This window comes from Ammodytes marinus, assembly GCF_949987685.1.
Source record: "Ammodytes marinus genome assembly, chromosome: 13".
Lineage (NCBI taxonomy): Eukaryota > Metazoa > Chordata > Actinopteri > Uranoscopiformes > Ammodytidae > Ammodytes > Ammodytes marinus.
Genome location: NC_137217.1, coordinates 31,318,569 through 31,331,904, shown reverse-complemented (window position 1 = coordinate 31,331,904; position 13,336 = coordinate 31,318,569). Strand labels below are relative to the sequence as shown.

At 39.4% G+C, this 13,336-nt stretch overlaps 2 protein-coding genes across 12 annotated transcripts in view; one reads left to right on the top strand and one right to left on the bottom strand.

Moving 5' to 3' along the window:
• LOC307260013 (uncharacterized protein) overlaps window positions 1-13,336 on the top strand; it is a 491,510-nt gene that overhangs the window by 12,965 nt on the left and 465,209 nt on the right. The gene's annotated exons all lie outside the window — the stretch shown is intronic.
• Window positions 6,048-13,336, bottom strand: part of LOC307260010 (NACHT, LRR and PYD domains-containing protein 12-like) — a 78,030-nt gene continuing 70,741 nt past the window's right edge. For 6 of the 9 annotated variants that reach the window (XM_080040112.1, XM_080040110.1, XM_080040115.1 and 3 more), the window contains 6 exons: window positions 11,804-12,060; window positions 11,384-11,509; window positions 9,132-9,294; window positions 8,062-8,091; window positions 7,561-7,608; window positions 6,048-7,311 (listed from right to left, as the gene is read on the bottom strand). In XM_080040112.1, the coding sequence (XP_079896238.1) occupies window positions 7,016-7,311; window positions 7,561-7,608; window positions 8,062-8,091; window positions 9,132-9,294; window positions 11,384-11,509; window positions 11,804-12,060 (920 nt within the window). In that variant the 3' untranslated portion in view covers window positions 6,048-7,015. Of the gene's footprint in view, window positions 7,312-7,560; window positions 7,609-8,061; window positions 8,092-9,131; window positions 9,295-11,383; window positions 11,510-11,803; window positions 12,061-13,336 lie in introns of those variants that run through there. The other 3 variants (XM_080040113.1, XM_080040117.1, XR_013845171.1) reach the window with 3 other exon arrangements.

Here is a 13,336-nt window from a genome sequence, read left to right as displayed (position 1 = left end):
CAAATTCATTAGATTTTTCTCAGGTTTGGTTCATGGCATAGATATTTGTGTTCGCCTCATAAACGTATGGTTACGTCACTGCAGACTCATCTCAGCAGTTCTTACTTCTCGCCGTAGGGGGGCGCTAACGAGTTGTGAGTGACAAAACAGCTTGTCCACAGAACTCTGATGAACAATAACATCATCAGTCATATTGTGTCAGTAACCATCTAACACCAAAACATTCAATTATTTCCATTGTACATTTTATTTGTCGTTTAAAATGCGCCGATTTCTTGTTTTAAACATGTAAGAATAGGCTGCATATCATCATCCCTCACTATTAATATAGATCTGATCTTGCACGCTGCAACCACGTTTACCTGCATACTGTAGGCTACTACTCATCCTCTTCACGTGTAGGCAGCGGCGTTTCTAGGTTTCTGAAACATCCGGGGCTTAGCCCAAGAGGGAATAGGATAGCGCGCGCAGCAATTTTTTTTGCTTACTTTATTCCCCATGCACATTATTTTTCATAATGCGTTACCTAAATAAACAAAATAGTCAGTTTATTATAGCTTTAAATAGCTCTCTCTCTCCCGCTCTCAAAATGCCTTGAACATGTTGTTGACACTAGCAGTACGTATAACCTTATGAAAATAATCTAAAAAATGTGAGAGAAACGAGGAAGAGGTGCTGTCATGAATCCTTACTTATTTGTTATCATCAACTCACGGACTCATGCTGTAGAGTTGACTGTTTAATATGTAAACGGACATTGCATCATATCAACGTACTGAGCTCACACAGAAGTAATTAACCTTTTGAACTACACAGAGGCTGTTGCGTTCTCTAGTGACACACACACACACACACACACACACACACACACACACACACACACACACACACACACACACAGAGAGAGGCTGTAGCGCTCTCTAGTGGCTAACATAGGAATAGCCATATCCACTCACATCACAGGTGGGCTTGTCTGCAGAGAACGCAGTGAGTGAACTATTATTTGACGTCGGGGCATTTATAGCAGGTGGACGTTTTCCCCCCGCCTCTCCGCTAACGTCACGGCTGTCTTCCAGTCGCGAGGGGGCGTGTAAACCATAATAGGTCCATGGTGTGTATACAGGTAAGCCTATAAAGTGTTTCAACCTCAACCTGCACAGCCAAACTAGACTCCAGTGCCGGTGTTGTAGTCCCTTGACGTGCGCAGGAATGGTAATGTATCAAATAAATAATAGTGTCTCATACTGTGACGTTTGAGTCCTGCTATAGGCCTACATATAGGCTTTATAATAGGCCTATATAAGTGCTACCTGAGCCGCAGGCTACTGCGTCTGTTGTCGTGTTTTAACTTGGGGAAACTCTCGCTCTTTTATTTTATTTAAAAGGCGCATGGACGGACTTGAATTTTCTTAGGTTTTAATGAAAATAAATGGTGCCTGCAATATGCCTCTAAAAAAATTTTTTTTCAAGTTTATATTTACAAAGTTACATTCCTGCCTACAATACTGGGAAGCATTTTATGTTATTGGTCACATTTAACAGTGGTAAGACTAAATTGATAAACACAAAGTTATGTAAGATGTATGAGGCATGGAGAATATAGAAGTCATAATTAATATTTGACGCTGACCCCCTGATTTCACTAACATGATGATATTCTCTGGTTATGTTTTTCTACAAACTCAACCAGATTCTTGTTCATGACATGTCCGCCATCTTGTGGTGGACACGAGTATTACATAATGTTAGTAAATGGCTCAGATGTGTTATAAAGCGGATCTCGTTTCATGCTCCTTTTTGTCGTTTCCTCGCAGGAATTTTGAGCTATGGAACCCGGTCCATTTAGAAGAACGGAGTCTATGGAATACCTTTTGGATTTTCAATGCAAGGTGTTCTTTCAGGTTAAGTCTGACGTTTATTTCCCATTTGTTTAAACGGTGCTCCGAGGAACTTTCCGTTGTTGTGAATTCTTGCCCCCCCTTTGGACAAAAGCGGTAGTGTTTTTACCACGCCAGCTGTTGTTCCTGGGTGAGCGTATACCCATGACAAAGGCATTAAGAAAAACTATATATATAGTATTATTTGCACTGATGGTCTCGTTTGCTGTTACATGTAGTTTATGATCATCACAGTAGAAATTAGACAGTTTCAGAAATATTTAAAAGTTCCTCGTAACAGACCCGTCGCCAGACCTCAGTCTTAAGGGGGGCATATGAAATGCATAGGGGGGCACAATTATTATTAGCCTACATACAGTGTATATTTTTAATAGTCCTATACTCTATTCGCGCAGCACGTAATCATCACGTTAAACTAACCAACAGCGGTAGCCTAGCCTATAACATCAGTCCTCATAATTTAAAGCAATAGGCCTACATTACATAGAAGCAATGTTATGAATATCCATAAAACACTTGACTATTCAACATATTAGATGTAGCCTAACACCAGACGCATATCTCAAACATTGCATTTTAAAGCAGTCAACAGAGGGATAGCCTATGCATTGCCATTACACACACACACACACACACACACACACACACACACACACACACACACACACACACACACACACACACACACACACACACACACACACACACACACACACACACACACACACACACACACACACACACAGTAGCCTACTTTGAGTGGAGGCAGGGCTGTGCTCTCTCCAGTCCCTTCTATCAGTACAGCGGGAGGCGGCGTTTCTCCGAGCTCAACCTCCTCATCAACATTTCGGCCTCCGGGTTCAAAGCAGCCAGTGCGCCAATGAGCTCGCTACTGTGCTCTCCAAAACACGCATCCATCTCTCCTTGCACAGCATCAATAACACTGTAAAATACTCTTGAACTCAGTCTTTTCGTCTGTCACTTTCTGACGGACCAACTGTTTCCTCAACTGCAAATCCGCGCAGGTTCTTGTAAATTGTGCGTCTTCTCTTGCTTGGACCGGGGTCGGTCTCCTGCACAACCTCGATGGCCGTGGCTGAAGGAGCGCAGAGTTCCCACAGTGCAAAACTGTGGCTTTACGCAATCAGAAGTGTCACCGCGCTGAACAAGTCCATAATTTCGGATTGTAGTCTGTCATGCGGCTCGAAAAGTGACAGTTTGACGATCCGATTTGGCAGAGGAGACTGTTGGTGGGCTTTTCAACCGTTACCGAATATCGATTATGATGAACTAGAAATGAAATAGTAAGCCGGCGAAAACTCATCCAGCTTCACTTTCAAAATGCGCGGTAACTGTTGAGCGGCTACATTGACGTAGTTACGTAGCCTACTTTCTTTTCAGTAAGGCCGTGATAGGCTGTTGCAGTGTAGATAGACTCCCATCAATCAAACAAAATCACACCATCGTTTATTTATATTTTAAATGTTTTGATGATAAAGAATGCAACATTAGTATTTATCAACACAAAATTAGCTACTATGATAGTATAAAATAAAAATGAAAGTCATTTTTTTTGAGAGATCTGTGCCCCAAGTGGGGGGGCACAAGCATTTCTGGGGGCGGGCCCGGCCCCCTATGGCCCGCCCATAGCGACGGGTATGGCGCCACTAATGCAACTTTAAAAACATTTTTTAATTAAATTTAAAAAATCCGTTTCAAGGTAAATACAGCATAATACACTGCATTCTGTACAGACTGATTCGCCCCCTGAGGCAAAATAGTAACTGTAATCAGTGAATACAATTCTACATTGGAGTAACTCTAATATCTTACATCACTGTACTGTGTGTTTATAAGTCTCCACAAAACTAGACACAGTCATCTCTCTATTGAACACATCTCACTGTAACTGTTTTAGCTGAATTCATTGTTCATTTCATCTTATTTTATCCACACTATTTGTATTGTATTTAATATACTTTATTTAAATTAATATATATACATTTTTGTCCTATTTTATTTCTGTTTTCTCTGTTCATTATGTGTTATCCTTGTGATTGTGTTTATTGTGTTTGCTCATCAACAATGTAAATGAGGGAAAAACCTCAGTGTCTTTCCAGTGAAAATAAAGGTTATTGATTGATTGATTGATTGATTGATTGATTGACTGATAGTGAAACGAAGAAACATCAAAAGACCTGAATGCACCTGCCACCAGGAGTAACAGTCTGTCCCACATCCAGACTTCACCAGACGTGTCCGCTGTTCAAACACATCAGAACTCAGTATCCGTGGTATGTTTTGAATTGAATTGAATTGAATTTATTTCAGACATATCAAAATAATACAAAAACAAAATGAAAAGCATGAAAATACAATAAACAAATTATGATTAAATCATTCACAAAAAGAAAACAGATTACCGTACATATATTGATATGATATGCCTGAAAAGGAGTAGGCAGAAGTATAAACTTATTTAATCCTACCCCTTTTCCATAGTTAAAAAAATAACATTTATTATATTAGCTTCTTGTATTCCTTATACTCTCTATACAATTATACAATGTAACTAACTATACAGCATTGCTTTAGATTAAACTAGCCAACAGTTTATTAAAGGAATTAAAATGAGCTCAACCTGGAAAATGCAACATTCACGTCAGATAGAATAGGAAAAAAAAAATACTTAACTGAAAGGACGTTTATTGAAATACAATTATTTTCACTTTTTTTCCAGAGAAATGTAGGTAAAAGTGATTGCAGTATTATTTTGTCACAGGAGAACGTCTACACTTTGGTAAAGAAGAAGAAGAAGAATTCCCAGATTACACAGAATGCTTTGAGGCAGTCGATGATGAGAAGGAGAGAGAGAAGAGGAACAACAAACTGCACCTCATCAGGAGAATATATTCAAACTGGAGACTGCTGCTGCTGCTGCTGCTGCTGGTTAGGGTTAATGGTTAAGGTTGTTTTCATACTCATAGTTTAGGTAGATTTGGTGCGATTTATTGGTGAAGTTGCACATTGTTGTATTTAGTTTTGCAAAACCAATGTCACATCGTCTTAAAGTATGTGCTTCTATTGGACGTGTACGTGTACGTGTGTGTGTGTGTGTGTGTGTGTGTGTGTGTGTGTGTGTGTGTGTGTGCAGTGCCAATAGTGTCTAGCTCATAAACACTGTATAAAAGAGATCTTGCTGCACACACACACACACACACACACTACAGGTCAAGACTTAACCAATTTCCCTAATAGGCTTAAAGTTGTTTTTTAAATTATTCTTAATTATTTACATACAGCCCAGGGCAACAAAAAACATTCTGCAAAACTATATGCATGTATGTATTTGGTTGCATTTATTTGCCGTTAATAATTGTACTAATTGCAGCACCACTGCACAAACACCGATAGTGTTTATTTGATAGATCTCTCACAAATGGGTTATGTCCATAAGCTAAGTTATTTTATTGTCTGTGATACAATTTTGTGTAACTTTTACCGTTCTTCTATCGAAAGCCGTTTGATTTGCTAGTTTAACGGGTTGTCTGTGACAGTATGGAACAGTCTAAATAGTAAAGTCAGAGTGTGCTCAAAGATTGGAGTCCAGCAGAAGGACTTGGGCACAATTTGGGAGAAGCAGGCGGCTGAGAAAGCAAAAAATTATCAGCCAACCAGACCACGTTCTTTCCACAAATTTCTCTCTATTGCCTTCAGGCCGATGTCACAATGTCACAATGTCACAATGCGCCCCATGTCACAATGCGCCCCTATCCAGAATCAATTATTCCTTCTGCTATTAAGCTGCTGCACACAGACTTTACTCATTTTAGAGTTGCTCCGTGAAACTTTCAGTGTGTTAATTCTAGCGCCCCCTTTGGACAAAAGCGGTAGTGTTTTTACTAGGCAAACGGTTGTTTCTGGGTGAGCGTATACCCATGACAAAGGCATTAAGAAAGACTTTATAAAAATAGCATTCTTTTACACTGATGGTCTCGTTTGCTGTTTCATGTTATTTATGATCATCAGAGGAAAAATGAGACTGTTTCAGAAATATTTAAAAGTTCCTTTTAAAGGTTATGATGAAAACAATACAAACCAAAGTGTTTTGAACCCAATTAAAGACATGGAGGCGGCCATTGTTGGAGCATCATTTTATTAGATTAGCAGAGTTTAAACAGCCAGAGCATTTAGTTACAGAAACTGGTCTGACTGTTATCTGTGTGCGACTGTAGGACTGAACCTGGTCAATGTGCCATACAGCTTCCTGAGTGGGAACTTTACTGGTGTTCAGACACAATGCAAAGCAGATTTTAGAGGCGGCGCGATTACATAGAAAGTCAAATGTAAAGACGGACACAAAGATATGTTTATGTGAGTTGAAAGGTTTCAATTCTAAATGTTCGGGGGCGCTCATGGTTTAGAGGTTATAGCCCCCGCCCTCTATAGATTCTCAGTCCTCTTCACAGCAGACCCGGGTTAGAATCCAGCCCGGGTCGTTCTCTGCATGTCATTCCCCTCTCTGACACATTTCATCTCTGTCTCTACACACTGTCTATTACAAAATAAAACATTCCTAATGTTCTTCTGATTCAAGTGGTCTTTTCCCTTCTATGTTTGTCGACGAAGATTCTTAGTTTAAAAGTCGACTGTGTCATGAAGGAATGTCTTGAAGGTGAGCGTAACAAACAGCTGATCTTTCTGGTTGTTGTCTTTACAGCAGGATCAGTAACTACTGAGTCGAGGCTTTTACATTCATCTGGAACTTTAACTTCAAAAGCTGTTCTGGTTCTTTGTTTTCATTGGCTTTTAAAGTTGTCTGACCACACTTAATTACACATTTTACACGTTGAAAAAATGCCATTATTAAAAAAAACCTGTCTCATGTGAGGTCTTATAGGGTATCAGCATCTGTTTCTGTAGTTTTCAGTTCAGTCTGCAGATATAACCTCTTCATAAAATATTTTTCCTGCTCAACATCCAACCAAAAATCAGAGGGAAGACTTTTCTTTCCTTGAAATTTGATTGTAAAATGCTCATATTAAAAACACAGGCTTTAAGATCCAGACATCTACTTTCTGCATAACAATAAGTAGTGAACCCACCAGACTGTTGCTTCAGCTGAGGTTCAGCCCTCTGGAGAGATATGGATCCATTTGACAGAGAGCAGCGATCAGCTCGGAGCTGGCTGCTTCTCCCTTCTTTCGCACCATGTCGATCAGGTCTGCTGCTTTGTCTGCTCGGGCTTTAGCTCCGGCTGACTCCCTCTCACTCTCGTTTATTACACCGCGCTGCAGGAGTTTATCCAGAAGCTGGTTCAGAACAGGCTCAGACGCTCTCTGGATGAACTCGGGCCGAGCTGAGAACAGCCTGCGCTCAGCGGGGACACTCTGTGGGACGTCCCTGGTTGGACCTGGAGGATAACCAGGAAAACACTTTGTTTATTCAATTAAGGAGCTACGAGGAACTTTTACACGTCCACGAAAACAGTCTAATTTCTTTGTTTTGTTTATGCACTAACAATCACTTTGAGACAGAAATATGATGTCATCAAACTACACTCAGTGATGTCAGGACAGGCTCAAGTTAAATAACCAATGAAGAAAGTTTTTATGAGAACAAGTCATTTACAGAGGAGACGTCTCACTACATGTCCACCTACCGTCTGCCATGAGATTGACTCCAGCTGCTCCAGCTGAGGGGCCTGCAGCTGAAAGAAATGAAGAGAAAAGTAAAATAACTGAATAAAGGATCTGCCTTAGTCTAGTGTTTGTGCATAGTCCTGTTTCTACACACAGTAAAACAGATGTATTTCATGCTACGCTGTGACCACTACTGAACCAAAGATAGCTGTAGAGATGGTTAAGACATCGCTCTCAAATCAATCAGCATTCTAAATGAAAACGCTCCAAATCTGCTTCGATCTGATATCAGTGTTTAATAGTATTTTATTTAAACTTTCAAGTTGTGTTCGTTTAAATTTAAATTGTTTTCCTCTTTTCTGTTCAGATAACACAAATATGAATTGTTGTATAGAAACATGATAATAATGTACTTACAGACCTGCTTTGTCATGTTTGAACTTCCCCAAACACACACACACACACAAACACACACACACAAACACGAACACACACACACACACACACATGCAGTATCTTACCTTCTGAACGAGCAGGGATTTGATAGTCATCTGAAATAAAATGCAAAACAGAGCTAAATATGGACAGCTTATGTTGTGGTTCTATGTTTTGCATTAACAATACTAATCTAGAAATATCTTTAATATGCAGGTAGAATGCAAGAGAGGAAACAAAAGTGACACCAAGGTTTTTGATGGAGAGGTTATGGGAAATATATAATGTCGGGGCCGTGTTGTCCTGTAACAGGCAACTCTTGCCAGGAGGACCAACCGTTAACAGTTTAGTTTTATCTGCATTTAGGATCAGGAAGCTAGATGACCTCCAGTCCTCAACAGCACATACACACTCTTCAAGATTCGATTTCTGAGAATTATTGTTTGGCAAAATTGGTAACATATAGCTGCATTTCATCTACATAACAGTGGGAAATAAAACTAAACTTGGGAATGAAAGAAGGCACCAAGGGGCAGCTAATAAATAGAAAATAGCAGTATATTTCAAAGTATCTCACTTTTCATAGAATAAGTTAACTGTAATTTCCTCTCACTAGAATGTATGAGATGGCACGTCAACACAAAACACATTGCTACAAGTACATTAGTAAACCTACACAGCAGCAAGTTTATTTTCAGTATGCCTAGGTGTTTGGACATTACTTGTCTCTCTTTCATTTCTTATTGACATGGAATCTATTACATATCTAGTTCCAGGTATAACACAGAATGCTTTCATAGAGCAGTAATATTGTTTGAGAATGTAGCACCTGGAAATACCGCTTGTAAAACTATTTTTATTTGTCTACCCGTAATATATAATTTAATCTGTATTCTGTTTAGTAATGCATTGAGGCATATAGTTTTATTAAAGGTTATGCATTTCTGCACCTTGCCAGTCGGTGGCTACATCAGTAGTGAATTGCTGAATAAGACACTTTCAGGTTGTAGTCAGAGCCATGATATAACATGGAATGTGTGTGTACGCGGGGATGTACTCTTGAATTCGCTGCTTTGTGATAAGTCTTGCTGTGGATGAATCCAACTGAACTTTTATACACTACTAATGTCTGAGTGGTGTAACAATACCTACTAACCTTTTCGAATTTTCCTTTCCCATACTGCTGAAGGCACAGAGGAGGGTGACGGTTTTAGGAGTGAAAGACAGAGACAGAAGTCTCTGTCTGGCTGTTGTTCAATGTAAACTTCAAAGAAACTTGGGTCACTGCTGTCATGTCTGAGAGTTACCCCCTCATCCTCCTAAACAAATACAACATAAAAGAGAGGAGTTAGTCAAGTTCAGGAGTAAACAAACAAAGGAGTCCCCTGATCAAACCAGGTTAATAACTGTCTGGCTAAACGCTACGGTGACAGTAAAACATGCCGGTGTATCACGTCAAAGTGAGCCAAATGAAATGCCTAAGGCCCCGTGCTGCCATTTAATTGATGACAGACAGTACAAACTTTACCCAGAGCCGGCCCGAGGCATAAGCGAACTAAGCGGCCGCTTAGGGCCCCCGACTGACTGGGGGGCCCCCTAAAAAAAAAAAAAAAAAAAAAATCTTTTTTTTTTTTTTTAGTTTGTGTGTTTGATATTAACATCATATTATGCAAATGTGAGTTATCATACAAACAAGGAATAAAATGTTTTGGTCTAGATAATTAATAGCCTAAAAATGTAATCAGTTCATCTGGGAGGAAATCCGAAATTATCTGATCATGTCACGTTCACATCCATGCACAGTGTGTATTGAGTTTATTTAAAAACAATTGGAAATGGGGCTGTCCTCAGTTGCCCATGCACTGTGTATAGTCTATAGCCTATTTCAGCCTTGTCCGTGGAAAAAAAGATACAGTAGCTGGACAACAGAGTTCTTCTGCTTCGTTCCTCACACTGCATTTAAATGCATTCACTATATTACAGAGAAATATGTCCCGTAAAAGAAAAAGAGCTCCAAGCCCAACCCAGAGGACCCTCCATAATATTTTATTTTATTTTATTTTATTTTATTTTAATATTTTTATGGAAAATCCATGTGTCCTTCTTCAGTAGCTTCTAATTTGTCTGACCCAGTGTCTCCAAATTATTTGTTCACACAAAATTTCTCAGATTTATCCTCTTAATTTTCCTCTCAAATTGCACCAGATTCATGCATTTCACTTTAAAAAGGTTAAAAAAATCTCCCGGGGGGCATAGGGGAGAACGGGGTAATTTGTCACACGGGTTGGATGTCACATTCGTTATATCTCGCCACCAGAGCGCGCTAGCTCTGAAATGTTGATGTAAAAAAGGTCCAGAATTGGGATCAGAGGTCACATACATAGACTTCCTTGGAGTTAGACTGCTGCATTTCAGGTGAGAGGATGTTTTGTGTTTTTCATGTCAAATTCAAAATATTTTGCTTCTCAGTATTTTTCTTCTAGGCTTTTACACAATGGGTTTATAACAAAACACTTGTTACCCTCAGAAAGTGTGAAGGGTAAACTATAGTTTAGATTGTGGTTAGCAAGCTAATTAGTTGTCAGATGGTTGTTGGCCTTGATGCTAACAAGAAATTCAATTTGGGGTTGGTCGTCAAATTTTTTGGGGGGTTGGTTGTCACATGTTATCTCAAGGCTGCAGCCAGAAAAGGAACCCAATAACGAAAGAAATTGTCAAGCTGTATCCTCACTGACACCCCAGAGAAGGAAAGAATAGAGCAGGAAAAGGCAGCTAGCAAGCAAAAGAAAAAAGGGCAACAAAATCAAAACAACCCAGTGCATCCCAAACTAGACCAGCTGCCAAGGCTACAGAATGTTATGTAGGCCTATTTGTCAACTTGAAAATGCAATTAAACATTCAAATTTGGTTCTGCCTCCTTGCCTTCTTTTTAAGATTTTTCCCATTAAGATAACATTGTGACAAACAACCCCATAGTGTGTGACAACCGACCCCTTGATGGGGTTGGTTGTCACAATGTGTCAGAGTGTCTTTGATGGTAAATTACTTCTTCATTACAATAAGTTGGAAAAAAAGAGAGACACACATTTCTAGCCAACACCTTAAGCTTCAATTTAATGTAGGAATGGCTATTGACAGATGTTTTGGTGATGAGCAATTCTCACTAGAGTAAAAAGTGTGCCTACTTACCCCGTTCTCCCCTACCCCCAGACCCCTCTAGGAGGTCTGAATCTTGGCTGTCTAATATTTTCGCACAGCTGCACAGTGGAGGCACTAGCGGAAAACACTGGGTGTGTGAATGATATTTAACAAAGATCTATAGTTTCAGCAGCGCTAACATTGGAGAGGGGCCCCCTAATCATATTTCGCTTAGGGCCCCCTGAAGGCTTGGGCCGGCTCTGACTTTACCTTTGGGGAAATTTCTGCGTCTATGTCTGCTGTCAGGTGAAATCCTTGCTCCATTTCCAGGAACGTTTTTGGAGGTGGCTTTTCGATCGTTTTGTACCCGTTGTCCCTCTTCTCCTTGTTCATTTTCTGGAGGGGAATAAGCATTATAAGCCTGAAGCTGCTTAGTGGTGACTATCGTCATCTGTGTTTTAAGTTCATTCATAAAGCAAGTAATATTCACAACACACCTACATTGTCAGTTCATACCAATAGTTCCAGTAAAAGTTTTCAGAAACAGCTGATCTGTTTTAGGAAGCTATCAATAAATCCAGGCAACTACCAGAAATCTGCTGAGAGAGTACAACTCTTTCTGTCTTTGTCAACACAGGCCCTAATTCAGATCTAATGTTTCTCATGTTTGACAGTAAGATATTTAACCACCTCCTTCACAGCTTGATCGCATGGGATGAGGTAAACATGTAGTTTGAGGAATGGTGTGTTGGGTCGGTAGTAAATCAACACGTTGCAGCGTATTTTCCAAGGAAAACCGATCAGCTTCATCAGGACTGCCCACAGAGAGAAAACTGGTTCAGGTAACTTGACATGGGTCGCTGTGACCTCAGACACTTTCTCCACGGCATCTCCACAGTCATCGATGTGTAGGACTGCAAAGTCTTTTATTATTTCAGGGTTTTTATCTGCACAAAATACAATCACAAACAATTAGTGTGAAGAAAAGGACATAATTATTTTTTTCAATTTTAAAAAAATTACTTTTTGGGCATTTTCAATGCTTTTATTTATAGTGCAAAGAGACAGAGATGGAATGGGTCAGAGAGGGGAATGACATGCAGGGAACTGACCACAGGTCAGACTCTAACCCGGGTCTGCTGTGAAGAGGACTGAGACTCTATGGGGGGGGGGGGGGGGGGGGGGGGGGGCTCTAACCACTACATCATAAGCACCCCCCTGATTATTTGCTTGTATATATGCTATCAGACATTTTAAGGCGAGACACCCCAGGTGAATAGGGAATTTTTTTTAACTTATAGATATGATCATGAAACTTAGCCAGTTGATTACTGACATTAAGACATTTATTTTTTGTATTACACTTTCTTCTTGAATGTTTTATTAAATATGGAAATTTGGCAATATTTAACCAATTATGCGTAAATATGCGTCTTTTTTCGCGAAAAAAATGAAGATGTTGGATACAGCCAGAGTTAAGATATTTATTTCATTTTAACAACAAAATAGTTTCCAAAGTTTTTACACAACAGATTTTAGATACAGGCTTTTTTCATTTAATAATTCAAAAAATACTATGTACAGGTCTTAAAAATGCATTTTCGGCATGTTTTTAAGTATAAAATGTCTCATAAATCCGAATATGAACAACATATTAACAAATCCTTGTGTAAAAACCTTTAAAATAGTGCTAAGAGTGATTATGGAAAGTTTAGTTGATGTAAGTGCTATAGAAGTTGAGATATCCTTCGCAGAGTATTGAAAAAAGCTCATTTTGAGAAAACGGCCGTTAAAGATAAAAAGTGTGAATTCATATACATACTGATAGGTAATCACTGTTTATAGCAACAATAACTAATTTAATTACACCCCTCAATGCCCTATTACACTGCTTAACATATTTAAACTATAGTATACATATTTGCTGGATTATATAAAGAAAACACACACACAGGGGTCACAAGACATTCAAGGAACTGACGGGGTACACTGGGATTTCAAATCACTGTGGATGCCTATTGAGCTGTATCTTTTTGTCACATGGTCTTATCTTTTAGTGATCCCAAATTAATCTGCCATGCCTGCCCCATATGTAGGACATTCTTTTGCCTCTTGCTGGTGCCTTTTGACCTTTTTGGCTGTATCACAGGACTTCCTCCTACGTTTGGCACATGCATTTGTGACAACCTTTGCTTTTGAAATGCGCATCACATCCTCATCTCT